The sequence below is a fragment of the Protomyctophum bolini genome (genome assembly GCF_963924005.1).
Source record: "Protomyctophum bolini genome assembly, chromosome: 22".
NCBI lineage: Eukaryota > Metazoa > Chordata > Actinopteri > Myctophiformes > Myctophidae > Protomyctophum > Protomyctophum bolini.
In genome coordinates, this window is record NC_137883.1 from 32,759,586 (window position 1) to 32,782,256 (window position 22,671).

At 40.9% G+C, this 22,671-nt stretch overlaps 1 protein-coding gene across 1 annotated transcript; it reads left to right on the plus strand.

Annotated features, from left to right (window-relative positions):
- The first annotated feature begins 1,103 nt into the window (after positions 1 to 1,103).
- LOC308309448 (uncharacterized protein) lies at positions 1,104 to 20,719 on the plus strand. Its single transcript, XM_080755292.1, has 12 exons — positions 1,104 to 1,750; positions 4,352 to 4,404; positions 4,767 to 4,837; positions 5,201 to 5,299; positions 6,329 to 6,445; positions 7,509 to 7,647; positions 7,749 to 7,903; positions 9,046 to 9,145; positions 11,005 to 11,091; positions 11,929 to 12,068; positions 12,698 to 12,825; positions 20,555 to 20,719. The coding sequence occupies exons 5-10, from the start codon at positions 6,368 to 6,370 to the stop codon at positions 12,045 to 12,047; spliced, it is 678 nt and encodes a 225-aa protein (XP_080611418.1). The 5' UTR covers positions 1,104 to 1,750; positions 4,352 to 4,404; positions 4,767 to 4,837; positions 5,201 to 5,299; positions 6,329 to 6,367; the 3' UTR covers positions 12,048 to 12,068; positions 12,698 to 12,825; positions 20,555 to 20,719.
- The last annotated feature ends 1,952 nt before the right edge of the window (positions 20,720 to 22,671 follow it).

The window sequence follows — 22,671 nt, forward strand, 5'->3', positions numbered from 1 at the left end:
ACTCACTCCGGGAAATAATAACAAAGGAAAAACACCGTCTGCCCGGAGTCTAAAAAGCCCCCTTTAAAAAGGAGGGGGGGCTCACGACTCCCCAACCCCATGAGTCGGTCCATACACTGTTGTTTGATCAGCCTAGTAGATTCATGTTGTCATGCATGAACCAGAAAAGCGGAACTACACTATGGATGGGCCCATTCCCTGTCCCCCCTGTCCCAACCCCAAACCCCTCACCTCATCACGAGTCGTTCACCAGTCTCCCTCCGGTTTTGGAAAAGGAAAAGAAGAGGAGGAACAGGAATAATAACAATATAACAAAACGGGACCGGTCCGTGCTTGCTCGGAACATAGGGTCCCGGTGTAGTTGAATGGCGAGCAATGAGTCTTTTCAGTGTGGACGCCCGGAAGGGTGTAGAGGCGTGCACGTCTTTGTTTGCGCAGACACTTCCCCCCGGTCTCTTCTCCGGACCCCCCCGGCGGGACCCCTGTACAAAAACCCTAACCCTGCCTGACCCACCCCTTCGAACCAGCATGACGAACGAACGGAACGTGACGGAACCCCTACCCCACACTTGGAGCCATAATAACCTCTGTCAGCCCGAACGTAGGCCAAAAGGAAAAAGAACCCCTCTACCTCCTTCTCCCCCTCGTCAACCATCTCGGAAGCTCTAGACTTAGTCGGAGCACCTACACGCTACCTCCTCCTCCTCCTCCCCTTCCTCCTGACGGGGTGCGCAGTGCGTGACGAACACGTCGGACGCATGCAAAAGCTTGCACGTATGCACGTGCAAGTCATGAGAGGAAGGATAAGGAGCACTGGTGGAATTCAAAATGACCTTGAATAAAAAGTACAACAGTATATTGGCATCAAAATGTACTTCATGTGTATACCAAAAGTAAAATGAGCCTGTAGAGGGTATATGCGTGTGACTGGAAGTTTATCCAGGAACGCCTACTGAGTGGCAAAACAACTACCTTGTGGCCTTGACAGCCCATTCATCTCAACAGAAAGGTTGCATTTGATTGCATTAAACGATGATAAATGACATTAAACTCACTTTGTCACGCATTTTGCCACTCGGGTATATGCAAGTGCATCCCCTCTATATACTAGTCATTATGCAGAATGTCCCATATGTCTACGTTTTCTAAAATGGTAAATGGTGCATTTATATAGCGCCTTTTATCCAAGGCGCTTTACATACTGTAGATTGTGCATTACATTCACCCATTCACACACCTTTACATAGATTGTGTGTTTACACCAACACAAGTTTAGTGTGAGTTCTGTGGACCAACACTAGAGGGCAGCAGACCACATGCCTAGGCTTAGTAGGTACTGCTGAAGTCAGTATCATGGCATCAATACTGCAATATAGATGTATACTTATTACTTTGTTACAAGTAAAAATCCGGAATTCAAAATGTGCATAAAAGTACATAAATGCTGCATGTCTCATTTAAAGTTTTGACATGTATAATATACAGATCTTTTTTTAAATAGCTGATCTACAAGCCATAGGTGGCCCTACAGTTACTCATCCTGGCCAGAGGAGGGCGCTGTCGCCTTTTGGGACAATCTATCCTTTGGACTTTCAACGTTGGACTGGAAGGAAGTGGTTCAGTAAGAGTACCATTTGGATATGACACTGGGACGGAGTAATGTAAACAACTACGCCAACAAAGAAACACTTCAGTGTTTACAAAACAACCAAACGTTTATTTTGTTTAAGCACCTGGCGGAGAACACAAGGTACAGTACAGTTGATCATTGCTGCTTTGTATTATTTGCAATAATATCTTTATTTTTGCATTTGTGTTACCTCGCGTTAAATAGCCTTCCTTTGAAGTGAATGCGTTTCTGACGATCCATTTTCAGACAATTTGAGAAGCCTCAGGCAAACGTCAATACATGAATAGATGGGTTTAGACTTTATTTCTTGATAACCGTGAATGAATGGACTAAAGTGTACATTTAAAGCAGTTAAACCTTGGTGTAATACTTGTTTGTTAAAGGGTATAGTACATTAACACAGTAACTTACATGTCATGGTTGTTGGGTTAAAAGGATACAAATATATGTCTATGGTGATTTCTATTTCATGTTTGCACTCTAGAGAGGAGATTGTTTAAAGCAATTCATGATGTTATTGTTTGATTGAAATATTTATTAACAGTTTGCAGAATGACAGTACATTTCAAGCACAAACTCAATACATAGACTGTTAACTGTGAGTGGACGACCCAATTAAGCATTACTGTAGCTGCCCCTCGATTGATGAAAGAATGACAAGTTTGGGTGGTCTCGACGGGTGTGTTTATTGTTCCAACACTGTGAAAACTATAAGGATATAGAATAAATACAGTTACTTACAATCAAATAATCTCATATAGTTTCACTACTAAAATCTGTGCATTAAACTTGTCACTTCGGCAGTACAATCAACAATTAAAATGGTTAATTTATGGTCAATTATAAATACAGTGATACAAAACTCAAGTCATTTCAATTATAAGACAAGGAAAATGCACAATAACCAAAAAGTACCACAACCAAACGAAAACCAAACAAATACAATCATGAATGATATACTCCAAATGGAAACTAGACAAATAAATAATCATGTATACCTCACTCCGCGTATCGAGGGTGCTAAAGGGCTGCAGAACCAACTTGAACCTCAGGGCACATCAACAGTTAGCCCCTCTCGGAACCCTCCGAAAGCTTTTATGATTGGACCTAGCTTTGCGTAGGGTTCCTGGACATTACAAAATTTTCTAATGCGATTGTTGGAACGTGGACCTAAGCAAACTCCTCGTTTAGTCGATCTGCGCGGTATTACGCCGTTTTTACCTGTTATGGCTTACGAATGTGCGAACTATAAGTACCTTACATACCTCTGAGAAAATCTCCTGTGTCGCGGAAGCCGTTAAGTATTTTTAATCCATGTTTGATTAAAAATGTCGCTTTGATTTCTTCTTGTTTATTTACCGTTTATTGTACCGCCTCCCGATGTGCGGTTGGCTTGTGCCGGCTACGTCATAGCTATATCTCCACTAGCTAGCCAGATAGGCGGTACAATGAGGTGTCAATAAACAAGGTAGGAAGAAGCGACATTTTTAATCAAACATGGATTAAAAATACTTAACAGCTTCCGCGACACAGGAGATTTTCTCAGAGGTATGTAAGGTACTTATAGTTCGCACATTCGTAAGCCAGCACAGGAAAAAACATCGTAAAACCGCGCAGAATCTTTTCTCCTTACGCGTTTACATTGTATTTGTGTGTGCATAACTGGTGGCAGCCCAGCATGAACCAGGACCCAATGGGTAAAGTCATAAAAGTGTCAGAAACTTTACTACATTTGGGTTCTGCTTGTGGGGCTGATCAACAGTCACCGATGGTCACATTTACACATAGTGTGACGGACAGGCACTGTAGACAATAGACAACTTCAGTCACTAAAAGTTCTCTACCACTGCAAATGTCACAGGCTTCAACACTGCTTAATCAATAAGAGTACAAACATAATAAGAGTCACATAAACAGTCAAACATTTCATACCGTGTGGTCTGGTGCAAACACACACACACACACTGGTGCTCTCTCCCTCTGCTCACTCTGGAGTCTGGCTGTGTGAAATTAGTCTATTGGTCTGAGGTGAGTGAAGCTAACAGGCTTCAGCTATATATGGATAGGTAACAGGATGTGTCAAAGTAAAAGTATACCAAATTACAGGAACTAAAGAAATTATTGCAGAACCAACTGTCACTGGCAGTTACAATATTTACTGTCTACTCTACTACATTGGTGTGGGCATATTTTGCCACTATATTTCCACTCACAGAGACAATACAAATGTAATACTAATCATTAAGCTACTAATATAGACTGAAGAAATTAAAGCAGCTGAAATAAAGTGTAACGGCTGAAATAAAATCAACCTGGGGGCTGCATTAAATTAAGATGATGGCCACATGTGGCCCCAGGGCCACCAGTTGCCCATGCATGCCATGGTATACTACTATTGGATTTATTGATTAACTGAACTGACCGGGTGGGTGTTTCTGCCCAAATCAAGTGCATGGCTGGTGTTCAGCTGCACTACGTCTTGAAAGGATGTGGGCTTGTGCAGCTGAACACCAGCCATGCACTTGATTTGGGCAGAAACACCCACCCGGCCAGTTCAGTTAATCAATAAATCCAATAGTATAGTATACCATGCATGGGCAACTGGTGGTTTCGGACATTATGACATCAACCGCAAGTCGTGAATAATGAGGAACGCATTTAGAGCTTGTGGTCTATATGTGGTCTGGTCACTGTAGTAATATTCTGTGTTCTGTCTTTCAGATGAGGCCATCGATGAAGAATCCTTTGGGTACCTGGATCTTCAAAGCCTTTTGGTAATTTCCCATAAGGTTTCAGGTAAACAAGTATTTGACCATTTAAAGTTTAAATGGTTTTTACAATTATGAAAAACATAATTGTAAAAAAGCCAAAGAAGTTTAGGGATAAAGGGTTTAGCACTGACGAAACTAGGGCCCCACGACTCTTCACCAAAAATCTAATCTAATCATGTCATGTGTCCTGAGCTTGTAGATCTGCTATTTTCACAGAATGTTCACTCCCAGAATAGGGAAGCTTGGCTTTAAAAGGAGGACAGTGTGAACATGCCCAGAGACATATTCTATACACCTATATGTATTTCATAGCAAGAAATATAATGAAATGTTATGATTGAAATGTTGTGTTGTTGGTTTTCCAGGTGGGGACAGGCGAGGTCTCTGCAGCGTGGATTGGAATGGTATTGTTTGGTATTACAGATGGACAAGCCATGTAAGTTCTTTGGGAATGCATTGCATTTGATTGTATTGACCACTAATGCTCATAAAGATCACCTTTGTATAATTTCACCAAACAAAAACACAATTTTTACAGAGTAAAACTTGATCATTGATCATCATTGATTTGATTAAAGATTTATTTTAATGAATGAGAACTTGCAGTTTCCATTGCTTTATTACTCTATTTATTGTGTTAAATATTCTATGTATAGTTTTTAATGGATTTGATCTAACTCTAAAGCTCTGTTTTGAATGCTGCTATATAAAGCTATTATTATTATTAGTAGTAGTAGCAGTAGCAGTAGTAGTAGTAGTAGTATGATAAAGAATGACAATATACAACTTCTAACCTCAGGTGGATGGACGAGTCTCCTGTCATCTATACTCTGGGATGCAGGTGAGCCCAACAATGCTCACGGGGAGGAGTTCTGTGTGTCCATGAACAGACGTCAAGGTATAGTCTACTGACAGTGTGTCAATTCATTCATTTAGAATCACTGAATGACCAGACAGTGGTCTTGTGGTTAGAGTGTCCTGAAACTGGGAAGTCGTGGGTTCGATCCCCGGCCGGGTCATACCAAAGACTGTAAAAATGGGACCCAATGCCTCCCTGCTTGGCACTCAGCATCAATGGGTTGGATTGGGGGGTCAGTCCCTGCTTGGCACTCAGCATCAATGGGTTGGATTGGGGGGTCAGTCCCTGCTTGGCACTCAGCATCAATGGGTTGGATTGGGGGGTCAGTCCCTGCTTGGCACTCAGCATCAAAGGGTTGGATTGGGGGGTCAAATCTACTAATCAAATGATTCCCGAGCGCGGCACGGCTGCAGCTCACCGCTCCTTGGCTGCGGCTCACCGCTCCAAGAGATGGGTCAAATGCGGAGAACAAATTTCACTGCGGTAACGCGTGCTTAAAAGACACAGTTGTACGACAACAATAGCAGATGTACAAGCTCACAATGCATCGTATTGTAAGCTTGTAAATTATCTTAGTATTACATGCCAGAATAGAGACTCCAGTGTTATCACTTAAACTCTTAAACGCAGCAGTCCCGCTACTAAGGGCAACACAAGGGCACCAGAAGAGAACTTCCCGTAGACGTTTCAACAAGTATTTATTTAAAGACCGTTAAAGCCTCGGACAAAGCCACCTCGGATGATGTCAAATCATGACAATAAGCAAACTTTTTTGGGCCAGACAAATAATTTGACAGAAGAAAAACAAAAAAAATAAGTGTTGTACACAGCTTAAAGGTCTTTAAATAAATACTTTCTGAAACGTCTATGGGAAAATGAATGGGAAATTCTCTTCTGGTGCCCTCGAAGGGGGTGGGACTGCAACACTCTATTCTTGTATACTTAGTGAGATTTAGAAAAAAATAAATGTAAGAATCTTAAAAATCACCTGACATACCCAACATACGGACGACAGAGTTAATGAATAGCCCTGGATGTTCATTCTATTGTACGTGTCTGTTCCTTCAGGAGGGTGGAATGATATGAACTGTGGCATACGAGCAGGGTATGTGTGCAAGAAGTACCCTGGAGACATCCACACCCCTCCGCCACCTACACAGCCTTGGGAAGGCAACTGTCCTACAGGTAAACAAGCACATCATGCGCACACAAACGTAATTTGTTTGATTCATTTTGCAATCCCTAAGCTATACCGAATGTCCAAACCGGGGATTTTAACCCAGGTTTCCCATGCGAGCGCCAAAATGTATACTGCTAAGCTAAAACAGAATATTAAGCTTCCTCTTGTCCCCCAGTTGTACCTACTAAATGGTGCATTTATATAGCGCCTTTTATCCAAGGCGCTTTACATAGATTGGGCATTACATTCACCCATTCACACACACATTCACACACCTTTACATAGATTGGGCATTACATTCACCCATTCACACACACATTCACACACCTTTACATAGATTGGGCATTACATTCACCCATTCACACACACATTCACACACCTTTACATAGATTGGGCATTACATTCACCCATTCACACACACATTCACACACCTTTACATAGATTGGGCATTACATTCACCCATTCACACACACATTCACACACCTTTACATAGATTGGGCATTACATTCACCCATTCACACACACATTCACACACCTTTACATAGATTGGGCATTACATTCACCCATTCACACACACATTCACACACCTTTACATAGATTGGGCATTACATTCACCCATTCACACACACATTCATACATCGATGGCAGAGGAAACCTTGCAAGGCACCAACCTAACCTGCACACCGGGAGCAATTAGGGGTTCAGCGTCTTGCTCAAGGTCAAGGAGGACACTTCGACACTAACTCTGGTGGAGCCCGGGATCGAACTGGGAACCTCATGCTTGGGTATAGCTGTTCTACCGGCCATTCTACCACTGAGCCACTGAGCCATCTCAATAGAAGAGCAGGGAGCTCATGCAGCTGCAATCACTGCAGTTGTGTTAGTTACAGTACATTGCATTAACATACTGTACTGTACTCTAAGATAAAATGTGTCAATCAATCAATCAAACAAATCAGCTGGAATAAATGCAGCTCAATCTGTAGCTCACCAAAATCTAATGTCTTGTGAAACACTAGCCCGAGTTCTTTCCTTTTCATAATAACGCCTTTGTCTTTGTGATTGCAGGTTGGCTGCGTTTCAACAATAAATGTTTCCTGTTCAGAGGACAAAAGGATGACATTAAAGCCAACTGGTCCTATGCTCGCGCCTTGTGCAAGGGCACAGGAAGGAGATCTGGCTGTAATTGACAGCCAATATGAAAACGGTAAGGCGATCAGCGAGAGCGAAAGAATGAATGAATCCCTTCATTTAAACGTTGAAAGCGGATCAGTGGGGTAACTTTTGCCATGTTCCTCTCTTCAATAGACTTCGTGACCAGCCATCTCAGGGACTTGCAGCTCCCAGCATGGATTGGCCTGTCGGATGTTTTAGTGGAGAACCAGTATGGATGGTGTGACGGTATCAGTCCAGTACTGTACACCAACTGGAACAGCAATGAGCCCAACAATGTGGGAGGGATGGTGAGAACCCTATTGGGTATTGCCATACCTATTGGGTATGGCACTGTTTCCCAAACAGCGGGACAGGGCCCATTAGTGGGTCGTGGACACGTTTTATGGGTCCCTTGATTATTATTATTATTATTTTTTTTATCATTTCAAAACATTTTCAAAATAACGTTCCCAAAAAAGCAAACATTTTCATGAATAAAAACTAAATTCAATGATTACATGAAGCAATCAAAGAAAACATCTAAGAAATTCCATAAATTAGAAAATCTACAAGACCTTGTAGATCTGCTATTTTCACTAGTTTGTGTCGCGGGGAGACAACAAATTCCTCTTTTGGGTCACAGGCTAAAAAGGTTGAAACCACTGTATTATAGAACTTGACTTAACCCATGCTAGAATGCTTTCTTATCTGTCTTACCTTTCTTTGTAGTTGTTACGTCCCCACCAAAGAGGTCCAGGTGTTTTTTTCCCTACATAAGCCCTCAATGAATTGCATTGAATTTAATGGGGCTATGGGGTGTTATGCTAATTCGCTTATTTCCATCGAAAGAAGTAGTAAAGTGTGCCGCTATATATACAAAGAAATTATAATTTTGAGCGATGAAAATAAGCGAATTAGCACGACACCCCATAGCCCCATTCAATTCCCATTCAATTCAATGCAATTCATTTAGGGCTTATGGTAGGGGAAATAGCCAATAAGGAGCTTTTGCACAAAATAACACCTGGACCTCTTTGGTGGTGACGTAACAACTACAAAGAAAGGTAAGAAAGCCTTTTAGTATGGAATTCTCCTTTAACTTGACTTGACTTAACCCATTCTGACCGGGAACCCGTTTTGGTGTTAGCATCATGTTATGCTTTAGCTATTGAAAAACAGCAGATCTACAAGCTCATAGCGCGCCACCGAGTGGCGCGCTACGAGCTTGTAGGTCTGCTATTTTTGAAAAATCGAAGAGCGTCTGACATTTTCAGAATCTGATCTCAGGTCAGAATGGGTTAATCAGACCAGTGTGTGTCCAGTGGAAACCTTGTGTGAATCTGATCTCAGGTCAGAATGGGTTAAGTCAAGGCGAGTTCTACAACACAAATGTGTGCTGGATTATTTGTCTACCTAAATAGCTTCAGGTTGTATTTTTACTCCTCAACAGGAAGACTGCGTGACGATGACTCACCACCACCTGGTGAGCGGGAAGTGGAACGATGACGCCTGTACCGAGGAGAGGAGCTTTGTGTGTTCCAGGAAGAAATGTCAGTGCTCACTGTTTTACAGCTTCACTCTGCGCTAATCTGACTGGCCAATATCCAGTGGTGTCAAATAAGTAGTCAAATGTTTTCCTCGAGTAACGGTATCAATACTGCAATGCAATCTGTTAGTTGTAAGTAAAGTAAAAGTCTCGAATTCAAAATGTACTTTACAGTACAAAAGTATTGGTATCGAAATGTACTTTAAAGTACCAAAAGCAGAAAGTACTCTCGTGTGTGCCGAATCTGGGTTGTACATGGTTTGTTGCACTCCCTCTGGTGTTGTGGGTGTGGACTTCGTTTACATTAAGGAAGTATTTAGACAGTTACATGGGTATCTTGGTGGTGTATCGAATCTTGTGGACTAGACCCATTGCAAGATGCTGTACTCTGTCGTCGACCCTAAGCCATCCCAGCCTGTCAAAGTGGGCAGGGGTGAGGTTGGTTCGGGGGGTGAGGCCAAGTAGGAGCCCGGCATATTTTTTTTTTGGAGGTCTGGAGCCTTGTTTTAAGGGCCTTTGAGGTGCTGTGGTACCACGAGGTGGATGCATAGTCAAAGAAACCTTGTACGAGGGCTCCTGTTAAGGTCTTCTGGGTGTTTTTGTTGACCAGTGAGGAGATCCTGTAAAGGAATCTTGTTCTTTGATTGACTTTTTTGATTACGTTGGTGGCCATTTTATCACCGGAAAGATTGGCCTCCAGGATGGAACCTACTACAGAGCAGAGCGGCAACGTATCATTGCCGCTTGAATAAATACATACCGGTACATATGCCTACAAGGCTAAAGATAGTCTACCGAGTCTAAGAGTTCCATTACATCTCCACTGTAACGCACTATCCTGAACAGTCTTGCAGAAAACGGCGAGTTTTGAGAAAACAGACTTGACAGGTTTACTTCTGTGAAGCATTTATTTCTGTGAAGCATTTATTTCATATTTACATGTCGATTTCAGCTCTGACACTTATTTCAGACATGCTCTAGTATGTGAGGAGTCAGCCTGTGCTATTAACTCATTTTGCGGGCTGACAAAAAGTTCTACTCGGGTGAAAAGCTGGGATGTGCATGATGGCAGGCTCAGTGAAATCTGGTCACATATGAATATAAACTTTTAATTTCTTCATGGCTTTTAGGCTTCATAAAAAACATGTTGCACAACAAGGCAGATGTGACTAATTATAGCCCTAGAATGTCTGTTACATACATTGCATTATTTCACATACCAGAGCCATATAGATCAATGCTGTAGACTTGCGTTTGCAGCGGCAGCATGGCGGTGTAAATGTGGTCGGCGCTCCGTGTGTACTCTCTCAATAAATGTATATAGATATGAAAGTTGACCATATCTGACTCCCAAGTCTTTGAAATAAAGACTTGGGAGTCCGATATGGTCCTCAACTTTCATATCCATGTGAAGTCATTATCATAAAATGTTTGTTTAGTCAAATATCTCCACTTTTTCACAAGCTGCACCTGGACGGTTTTCTCTCCGGGCAAAGGCACTCGGAATGACATCTAGACTTAATTTATCCAAAATTCCTTTGACCGTCGCAAACGTCGTCAGGGAAACGCAAGTTTGGGGCACAATAGGCAGGTGGTGTGATTAATTACCCAGCACCTATCGCAAGCACCTGCCGATTGTGTGCTTCCCTGGTCAATTTGTGTTGGGTGTGGTCAGAGGAAGATTTGGTGAATTAATTCTGTACCCCCTTTGCCCGGAGTGAAAGGTGTCCGTGTGAATGCGGTGGAAAGGTCGAGATATTTGACTAAATACACGTTTTGTGCCAGAACTTTCACATGGATGTGAACCTAGAGGACAATATCTCACTCCACGTCCCCCTCCCGGCCTACATGCCCTCGGTCCAGACGGGCTTCACGGAGCTCAGCCCGGAGCAGATGGAGAGACTGCAGCAGGAGATCAGAACCATCAAGAGCAGCCACAGGAGAGACCGCGTGAGTTGACTCTTTAACCCATTCTGACCTGAGATCAGATTCTAAAAATGTCTGTTTGAAAATGACAGTTTTCTGAAAAAAGCCATGTTTCTATGTCAGTCGTCAGTCATTTTTCAAAAATAGCAGACCTACAAGCTATGAGCTTGTAGATCTGCTATTTTTCAATAGCTAAAGCACAACATAATGCGAACCCCTTTTGGTGTTTTAAAAGCATTATGTTATACTTGAGCTGTTGGAAAAATAGCAGATCTACAAGGTCATAGCGCGGCACCGAGTGCCGCGCTATGAGCTTGTAGGTCTGCTATTTTTTTTTAATCGTGAAAATGCGGCACAAATCTTTGAATATATATTCTTTCGAAGTCGGGCCTAAATGGGTTAAAACCCATTTTGCGATTCTACAAAATGTCTTCTAAGATATTCTAGATATTAAAATTATAATTGTCAGGCCTGGGCCGTGGCTCAGCGGTCCAGGCACCTTGGCTGGTATAATCCAGTCTGGCAGTGTGGCCGCGGGTTCGACTCCCGATCCCGACGGCCTTTACTGCATGTCACCCCCCCCATCTCTCTCCCCATTTCCTGTCAGCCTACTGTCTGTCCCTCCATAAAATATATAAAATAAAGGAGAAAGCCACAAAAAAAATGTAATTGGTAATGAATTTTGCACATCTTTTTCACGATTAAAAAAGTAATAGCCAGCCCTGTGTGATGTCTGTGCTCAGACAAGAGGCAAAAAATAAACCCTATTTTTATGTTCTACTTTGTGAGCGCGTGTGTGTGTGTGTGTGTGTGTGTGTGTGTGTGTGTGTGTGTGCCTGTGCGCGTGTGCGTGCGTTGCAGGGTCTCCAGGACAGTGGTCATCGGGTGACTCCAGTGTCCAGTGGATCAGGCCTGCTGCTCAGCCAGTCTCATCTGACCTCAGCCCTGCTGACCACCAGACCCTCGCTCAGCAAGGCTGACTGGACCTCGTACAGCAACCTGTGAGTACAACAAAAAACAACACATGTATTTCAAGGACTTCCATAACTCTGAGAATGTGCAAAGTAAAACAGTGGCCTATACAATTTGGCGGCGCATACATACACACACACACACACACACACACACACGCACACACGCACCTACCAACCTCGCACCCTCACACACCTCCGCCCCTTAGCGACACCTGCATCACAGGCCACCGTTCTCACTGTTACCCCACTGGCATGCTTCCTCTAGCTACCGCAGCAACACAACAAACAGTGGCCTATACAATTTGGCGGCGCATACACACACACACACACACACACACACACACACACACACACACACACGACACACCTACCGCCGCAACACAACAACAGTGGCATACAGTACACAGCATGCAGCGCAACACACTTTCTTTCACGGATTTCGCAACGCACGCGTGCGTGGGTCACACACTGACGGAGCCGTGGGTCACACACGTTGCCTTCCGAAGTTCCGCCAGGTACCAGCCCAGGTAAATAATTCCTTCCAGGCAGCTATACTTTTGCAGTTATTTGCAGTTATTACTGCAAATAACTGATTAAATCAAGTCAATAGTCAATACACAACTCCACTGCCTTACATACTGCTCTGTACTTCCCAGACCATCCCTGCAGCCAGTAACGTGTGTAGTTTGTGTACCTGCCCAACACGCTATCTTCACATCCTCTACACCACTGCGACTCATGGATACCACAATGGATACTACAACACCATCCTCAGACAAAAAAGGTACACATTTATTTACTCTGTCTGTGTGTTTCCTTCAATCCACATTATGTCTGTGTCATAGCCAACGTGTGCTGTCCTTTACATAGTATGCCGTACGATATGGGCTCTAGCCCATGGTCCAAAATGATGAGAAACGAGGATGAAAAAAACGATGGGTTATAGCCCATGTTTTTTGAAATTTTGAAAAAATAATTTAGCCTCGTTTCTCATCATTTTGGACCATGGGCTATAGCCTATATCGTACGGCATACTATAGCGCGCCGTTTTTCATCATTTTTGAAGATTTGAAAAAAATGACGAAATGACAAAAACGATGGGTTATAGCCCATGTTTTTTGAAATTTTGAAAAAATAATTTAGCCTCGTTTCTCATCATTTTGGACCGTGGGCTATAGCCCATATCGTACGGCATACTATAGCGCGCCGTTTTTCATCATTTTTGAAGATTTGAAAAAAATGACGAAATGACAAAAACGATGGGTTATAGCCCATGTTTTTTGAAATTTTGAAAAAATAATTTAGCCTCGTTTCTCATCATTTTGGACCGTGGGCTATAGCCCATATCGTACGGCATACTATAGCGCGCCGTTTTTCATCATTTTTGAAGATTTGAAAAAAATGACGAAATGACAAAAACGATGGGTTATAGCCCATGTTTTTTGAAATTTTGAAAAAATAATTTAGCCTCGTTTCTCATCATTTTGGACCGTGGGCTATAGCCCATATCGTACGGCATACTATAGCGCGCCGTTTTTCATCATTTTTGAAGATTTGAAAAAAATGACGAAATGACAAAAACGATGGGTTATAGCCCATGTTTTTTGAAATTCTGAAAAAATAATTTAGCCTCGTTTCTCATCATTTTGGACCGTGGGCTATAGCCCATATCGTACGGCATACTATAGCGCGCCGTTTTTCATCATTTTTGAAGATTTGAAAAAAATGACGAAATGACAAAAACGATGGGTTATAGCCCATGTTTTTTGAAATTTTGAAAAAATAATTTAGCCTCGTTTCTCATCATTTTGGACCGTGGGCTATAGCCCATATCGTACGGCATACTATAGCGCGCCGTTTTTCATCATTTTTGAAGATTTGAAAAAAATGACGAAATGACAAAAACGATGGGTTATAGCCCATGTTTTTTGAAATTTTGAAAAAATAATTTAGCCTCGTTTCTCATCATTTTGGACCGTGGGCTATAGCCCATATCGTACGGCATACTATAGCGCGCCGTTTTTCATCATTTTTGAAGATTTGAAAAAAATGACGAAATGACAAAAACGATGGGTTATAGCCCATGTTTTTTGAAATTTTGAAAAAATAATTTAGCCTCGTTTCTCATCATTTTGGACCGTGGGCTATAGCCCATATCGTACGGCATACTATAGCGCGCCGTTTTTCATCATTTTTGAAGATTTGAAAAAAATTACGAAATGACAAAAACGATGGGTTATAGCCCATGTTTTTTGAAATTTTGAAAAAATAATTTAGCCTCGTTTCTCATCATTTTGGACCGTGGGCTATAGCCCATATCGTACGGCATACTATAGCGCGCCGTTTTTCATCATTTTTGAAGATTTGAAAAAAATGACGAAATGACAAAAACGATGGGTTATAGCCCATGTTTTTTGAAAATTTGAAAAAATAATTTAGCCTCGTTTCTCATCATTTTGGACCGTGGGCTATAGCCCATATCGTACGGCATACTATAGCGCGCCGTTTTTCATCATTTTTTAAGATTTGAAAAAAATGACGAAATGACAAAAACGATGGGTTATAGCCCATGTTTTTTGAAATTTTGAAAAAATAATTTAGCCTCGTTTCTCATCATTTTGGACCGTGGGCTATAGCCCATATCGTACGGCATACTATAGCGCGCCGTTTTTCATCATTTTTGAAGATTTGAAAAAAATGACGAAATGACAAAAACGATGGGTTATAGCCCATGTTTTTTGAAATTTTGAAAAAATAATTTAGCCTCGTTTCTCATCATTTTGGACCGTGGGCTATAGCCCATATCGTACGGCATACTATAGCGCGCCGTTTTTCATCATTTTTGAAGATTTGAAAAAAATGACGAAATGACAAAAACGATGGGTTATAGCCCATGTTTTTTGAAATTTTGAAAAAATAATTTAGCCTCGTTTCTCATCATTTTGGACCGTGGGCTATAGCCCATATCGTACGGCATACTATAGCGCGCCGTTTTTCATCATTTTTGAAGATTTGAAAAAAATGACGAAATGACAAAAACGATGGGTTATAGCCCATGTTTTTTGAAATTTTGAAAAAATAATTTAGCCCCGTTTCTCATCATTTTGGACCGTGGGCTATAGCCCATATCGTACGGCATACTATAGCGCGCCGTTTTTCATCATTTTTGAAGATTTGAAAAAAATGACGAAATGACAAAAACGATGGGTTATAGCCCATGTTTTTTGAAATTCTGAAAAAATAATTTAGCCTCGTTTCTCATCATTTTGGACCGTGGGCTATAGCCCATATCGTACGGCATACTATAGCGCGCCGTTTTTCATCATTTTTGAAGATTTGAAAAAAATGACGAAATGACAAAAACGATGGGTTATAGCCCATGTTTTTTGAAATTTTGAAAAAATAATTTAGCCTCGTTTCTCATCATTTTGGACCGTGGGCTATAGCCCATATCGTACGGCATACTATAGCGCGCCGTTTTTCATAATTTTGAAGATTTGAAAAAAATGACGAAATGACAAAAACGATGGGTTATAGCCCATGTTTTTTGAAATTTTGAAAAAATAATTTAGCCTCGTTTCTCATCATTTTGGACCGTGGGCTATAGCCCATATCGTACGGCATACTATAGCGCGCCGTTTTTCATCATTTTTGAAGATTTGAAAAAAATGACGAAATGACAAAAACGATGGGTTATAGCCCATGTTTTTTGAAATTTTGAAAAAATAATTTAGCCTCGTTTCTCATCATTTTGGACCGTGGGCTATAGCCCATATCGTACGGCATACTATAGCGCGCCGTTTTTCATCATTTTTGAAGATTTGAAAAAAATTACGAAATGACAAAAACGATGGGTTATAGCCCATGTTTTTTGAAATTTTGAAAAAATAATTTAGCCTCGTTTCTCATCATTTTGGACCGTGGGCTATAGCCCATATCGTACGGCATACTATAGCGCGCCGTTTTTCATCATTTTTGAAGATTTGAAAAAAATGACGAAATGACAAAAACGATGGGTTATAGCCCATGTTTTTTGAAAATTTGAAAAAATAATTTAGCCTCGTTTCTCATCATTTTGGACCGTGGGCTATAGCCCATATCGTACGGCATACTATAGCGCGCCGTTTTTCATCATTTTTTAAGATTTGAAAAAAATGACGAAATGACAAAAACGATGGGTTATAGCCCATGTTTTTTGAAATTTTGAAAAAATAATTTAGCCTCGTTTCTCATCATTTTGGACCGTGGGCTATAGCCCATATCGTACGGCATACTATAGCGCGCCGTTTTTCATCATTTTTGAAGATTTGAAAAAAATGACGAAATGACAAAAACGATGGGTTATAGCCCATGTTTTTTGAAATTTTGAAAAAATAATTTAGCCTCGTTTCTCATCATTTTGGACCGTGGGCTATAGCCCATATCGTACGGCATACTATAGCGCGCCGTTTTTCATCATTTTTGAAGATTTGAAAAAAATGACGAAATGACAAAAACGATGGGTTATAGCCCATGTTTTTTGAAATTTTGAAAAAATAATTTAGCCTCGTTTCTCATCATTTTGGACCGTGGGCTATAGCCCATATCGTACGGCATACTATAGCGCGCCGTTTTTCATCATTTTTGAAGATTTGAAAAAATGACGAAATGACAAAAACGATGGGTTATAGCCCATGTTTTTTGAAATTTTGAAAAAATAATTTAGCCTCGTTTCTCATCATTTTGCACCGTGGGCTATAGCCCATATCGTACGGCATACTATAGCGCGCCGTTTTTCATCATTTTTGAAGATTTGAAAAAAATGACGAAATGACAAAAACGATGGGTTATAGCCCATGTTTTTTGAAATTTTGAAAAAATAATTTAGCCTCGTTTCTCATCATTTTGGACCGTGGGCTATAGCCCATATCGTACGGCATACTATAGCGCGCCGTTTTTCATCATTTTTGAAGATTTGAAAAAAATGACGAAATGACAAAAACGATGGGTTATAGCCCATGTTTTTTGAAATTTTGAAAAAATAATTTAGCCTCGTTTCTCATCATTTTGGACCGTGGGCTATAGCCCATATCGTACGGCATACTATAGCGCGCCGTTTTTCATCATTTTTGAAGATTTGAAAAAAATGACGAAATGACAAAAACGATGGGTTATAGCCCATGTTTTTTGAAATTTTGAAAAAATAATTTAGCCTCGTTTCTCATCATTTTGGACCGTGGGCTATAGCCCATATCGTACGGCATACTATAGCGCGCCGTTTTTCATCATTTTTGAAGATTTGAAAAAAATGACGAAATGACAAAAACGATGGGTTATAGCCCATGTTTTTTGAAATTTTGAAAAAATAATTTAGCCTCGTTTCTCATCATTTTGGACCGTGGGCTATAGCCCATATCGTACGGCATACTATAGCGCGCCGTTTTTCATCATTTTTGAAGATTTGAAAAAAATGACGAAATGACAAAAACGATGGGTTATAGCCAGGGGGGCAGTCAGACGGATATTTTGTGAAGCCACTAAGGAAATGAAAGTTCATATAATGGCCTGTTGTGGCGCTCTCATTGGGCTCAAAAAAACCCATAGCCCCATAGAAGTCCTTACTTTAATAAACATGGTCATGAATACTTTTTGCTTCCAGTCACTAGTTTAAAGTCTCATTTCTAATGTCATAATATTCTTTTTGGAAAATTATGGTCCCATTTATTAGAAAAATGACCATAAAGTCGCGCATGTTCTGAGGGGCGTGGCTACCGTTACAGTCTATGAACGGGATCCCCCACCCACTCGAGTCAAAATAAAAACCAACGAAGAAGAAGGGGGAAGTCCCGCCTCGTTGTCTGGGCCAGCCAATGGGCCAGCTGGCCTGAACTGGGCCAAAACGGATCTAGAAAGATGGCGACTTCCATTGCAAGGACTGACAGGCTTCATTTTACGTTCACGTTAGACCCGCGGAACGCTTTGTCCATATTTTTTACAGTCTATGGTTATAGCCCATGTTTTTTGAAATTTTGAAAAAATAATTTAGCCTCGTTTCTCATCATTTTGGACCGTGGGCTATAGCCCATATCGTACGGCATACTATAGCGCGCCGTTTTTCATCATTTTTGAAGATTTGAAAAAATGACGAAATGACAAAAACGATGGGTTATAGCCCATGTTTTTTGAAATTTTGAAAAAATAATTTAGCCTCGTTTCTCATCATTTTGCACCGTGGGCTATAGCCCATATCGTACGGCATACTATAGCGCGCCGTTTTTCATCATTTTTGAAGATTTTAAAAAAATGACGAAATGACAAAAACGATGGGTTATAGCCCATGTTTTTTGAAATTTTGAAAAAATAATTTAGCCTCGTTTCTCATCATTTTGGACCGTGGGCTATAGCCCATATCGTACGGCATACTATAGCGCGCCGTTTTTCATCATTTTTGAAGATTTGAAAAAAATGACGAAATGACAAAAACGATGGGTTATAGCCCATGTTTTTTGAAATTTTGAAAAAATAATTTAGCCTCGTTTCTCATCATTTTGGACCGTGGGCTATAGCCCATATCGTACGGCATACTATAGCGCGCCGTTTTTCATCATTTTTGAAGATTTGAAAAAAATGACGAAATGACAAAAACGATGGGTTATAGCCCATGTTTTTTGAAATTTTGAAAAAATAATTTAGCCTCGTTTCTCATCATTTTGGACCGTGGGCTATAGCCCATATCGTACGGCATACTATAGCGCGCCGTTTTTCATCATTTTTGAAGATTTGAAAAAAATGACGATATGACAAAAACGATGGGTTATAGCCCATGTTTTTTGAAATTTTGAAAAAATAATTTAGCCTCGTTTCTCATCATTTTGGACCGTGGGCTATAGCCCATATCGTACGGCATACTATAGCGCGCCGTTTTTCATCATTTTTGAAGATTTGAAAAAAATGACGAAATGACAAAAACGATGGGTTATAGCCCATGTTTTTTGAAATTTTGAAAAAATAATTTAGCCTCGTTTCTCATCATTTTGGACCGTGGGCTATAGCCCATATCGTACGGCATACTATAGCGCGCCGTTTTTCATCATTTTTGAAGATTTGAAAAAAATGACGAAATGACAAAAACGATGGGTTATAGCCCATGTTTTTTGAAATTTTGAAAAAATAATTTAGCCTCGTTTCTCATCATTTTGGACCGTGGGCTATAGCCCATATCGTACGGCATACTATAGCGCGCCGTTTTTCATCATTTTTGAAGATTTGAAAAAATGACGAAATGACAAAAACGATGGGTTATAGCCCATGTTTTTTGAAATTTTGAAAAAATAATTTAGCCTCGTTTCTCATCATTTTGGACCGTGGGCTATAGCCCATATCGTACGGCATACTATAGCGCGCCGTTTTTCATCATTTTTGAAGATTTGAAAAAAATGACGAAATGACAAAAACGATGGGTTATAGCCCATGTTTTTTGAAATTTTGAAAAAATAATTTAGCCTCGTTTCTCATCATTTTGGACCGTGGGCTATAGCCCATATCGTACGGCATACTATAGCGCGCCGTTTTTCATCATTTTTGAAGATTTGAAAAAAATGACGAAATGACAAAAACGATGGGTTATAGCCCATGTTTTTTGAAATTTTGAAAAAATAATTTAGCCTCGTTTCTCATCATTTTGGACCGTGGGCTATAGCCCATATCGTACGGCATACTATAGCGCGCCGTTTTTCATCATTTTTGAAGATTTGAAAAAAATGACGAAATGACAAAAACGATGGGTTATAGCCCATGTTTTTTGAAATTTTGAAAAAATAATTTAGCCTCGTTTCTCATCATTTTGGACCGTGGGCTATAGCCCATATCGTACGGCATACTATAGCGCGCCGTTTTTCATCATTTTTGAAGATTTGAAAAAAATGACGAAATGACAAAAACGATGGGTTATAGCCCATGTTTTTTGAAATTTTGAAAAAATAATTTAGCCTCGTTTCTCATCATTTTGGACCGTGGGCTATAGCCCATATCGTACGGCATACTATAGCGCGCCGTTTTTCATCATTTTTGAAGATTTGAAAAAAATGACGAAATGACAAAAACGATGGGTTATAGCCCATGTTTTTTGAAATTTTGAAAAAATAATTTAGCCTCGTTTCTCATCATTTTGGACCGTGGGCTATAGCCCATATCGTACGGCATACTATAGCGCGCCGTTTTTCATCATTTTTGAAGATTTGAAAAAAATGACGAAATGACAAAAACGATGGGTTATAGCCCATGTTTTTTTAATTTTGAAACAACCAAAAGTGTCAAATAATGGTTAGAAGCTGTTTTTCAACAACCAAAAGTGTCAAATAATGGTTAGAAGCTGTTTTTCAACAACCAAAAGTGTCAAATAATGGTTAATGGAGTTGGAACAACTGATGTTCAGGAGGAGGAGAAACGCGCATTGGCCCTGCCCTTCACGCCACTCTCCTCCCTCCACGTCAATCTACCTGTCCCCTTTTTATACTCTCTCCCATCCTTATCAGGTTCCTGCGGGGGGATTTCGTCCATGCGCACCGTAAGACGAACGCCTTACGACGAACGCCACATGACGAGTGCCATTCGACCTCCTCCCCAAAGACTCCAGGGTCGGCGACCCCCCCGGAACCTACACATCCGCATTCATTCATCCCTCCTTCATCCCTCCATCTATTCACTGTCAATAAATTCCTTAAACCTCCCCAATGGCGTGTTTATTCCTACTAGTGAAGAGAAAGTTTAAAAAATCAAAGCAAATACAGGTAATTCGAAAATGTTATTTTTGTACTTTTGTGTTTCTCTTCTTTATATATTACTTTACTGTTGAAATGTAAAATTTACATTTCAACGAAAGGACCTGTAAATGACAACACAAAAACTAAGGCACTGGTGTCGTACTTCTGGTTTACCGGAACGGGGTGCAACTCCCTGCAGTGCCCTGCTCAATTTGTTGTATTTACATGGTTCATTGGTGTCCATGGTCTCAGAGGTCATCGCTATAGTCTTAATCATTTTTGAGGATTAAAAAAAAAGTGAAAATCGTTTTTTTATTATTCTTTTCTTCAAATCCTCAAAAATTGCCTCAATCTTTCCGCAATTTCGGCAATTTACTAATGTTTCCGCAATTTCAGCAATTTTTCCGCAATTCCGCAATTTCCCTAATTTCCGCAATTTCCCTAATTTCCGCAATTTCCATTTCCGCAATTTCCAATTTCCGCAATTTTCAGTTTCCGCAATTTCCGCAATTTGCAATTTCTGCATTTTGCAAATTCCGCAATTTCCGCAATTTTCCGCAATTGCTCCGCAATATTCCGCAATTTCCAATTTCCGCAATTTTCAGTTTCCGCAATTTCCGCAATTTGCAATTTCTGCCATTTTCAATTTCCGCAATTTCCGCAATTTCCACAATTTCCACAATTTCCAATTTACGCAATTTCTAATTTCCGCAATTTCCGCAATTAATCCGAAACTAATGTTTCTCATCCTCCGCAACACCGCAATTTTTTCGGTAAATACAACACATTGAGCAGGGCACTGCAGGGAGTTGAACCCCGTTCCGGCAAACCAGAAGTACCAGTACCAGTGCCTTAGCTTTTGTGTATTCAACTATTTGGGTATGTTACGACTCACCGAGTCTGGGACGGTTAAGAAGGCAAGGTGGTAAAATGCCAAAGTTGTTTTATTGCTTATTCAGTGGCGTACAAATGATAGGAACAATATATATAAGTATTCAATATGAATTACGTTCTCTTTTACAAACATAAATGACACACGGAGCAACTAAGGGAAATAATCAAAAGCATACTAAAACTAACCTCTTAAGTTTTAGACACACTAAACTAACCACCGAAAATAAGGTGACAATAGTGCCCTACTATTGCCTACTCTACTCTAATCTAATAAACTGTACAAAAAGCAGGCTTCCGTGGACAGGTGCTCAGAACATAGAAGTGACACAATAAACTCATCACAGCAACTCTTGCTATACGGGGGGTTGTATTGTGATACTCCGTGCATTCTCTTGCTGCACGGAGGGCGCGCTGCCTCTAGCCGGCTCCACTCTGGAGTGACTGTTTGGACAGCGGCCCGGAGTGAAGGCTTCAGGACGCCTTTATGCCGTCAGGTGGGCGCAGGTGTAGAAGCTGGTTGGAGGAGCGAGATGCGGAGCGGGCGACCAACAGCGGAGCGGCGGCAATGCTCCCCACCAACGGCTGTGCTGACGGACCTACAGGGCTGGGTTAGGCAACGGGGCGCGCACTGTGCGCACCACGCAGACAAAGACATATATAGGCCTGCGGCCGTAACACCCCCACCCCCAAAATCAAACACAGTTTGAACAACATTTTCATTCTGGGCACAACCCTCCCAAACGCATAAAATACAGGGTACACCAGAATTAACTTGGTTTACGTTTCCTTAACTTGAACAACATTCAGAGTTAGCCGCAACTATACTCTAGTGAGGAGCACGCCTATCAAGACGCCCCCTGCACTCTATAGTGAAGTTCTACATAATACTTACCATTCAACCATATATCGTAGTTAGGTTAAGTTATCGGAACAAATCTCATAGCGAGATAATACAACCTGCAAACTGGGCATACTAACGAATCACTTCATGAAAA

Excerpts from the sequence above, each read along its gene's own strand:
- LOC308309448 (XM_080755292.1), top strand. The coding sequence starts at position 6,368 with ATGTGTGCAAGAAGTACCCTGGAGACATCCACACCCCTCCGCCACCTA. Across the intron at positions 6,446-7,508 it reads GGAAGGCAACTGTCCTACAG|GTTGGCTGCGTTTCAACAAT; the intron begins GTAAACAAGCAC and ends TTGTGATTGCAG. Across the intron at positions 9,146-11,004 it reads TGTGTGTTCCAGGAAGAAAT|ACGGGCTTCACGGAGCTCAG; the intron begins GTCAGTGCTCAC and ends CCCTCGGTCCAG.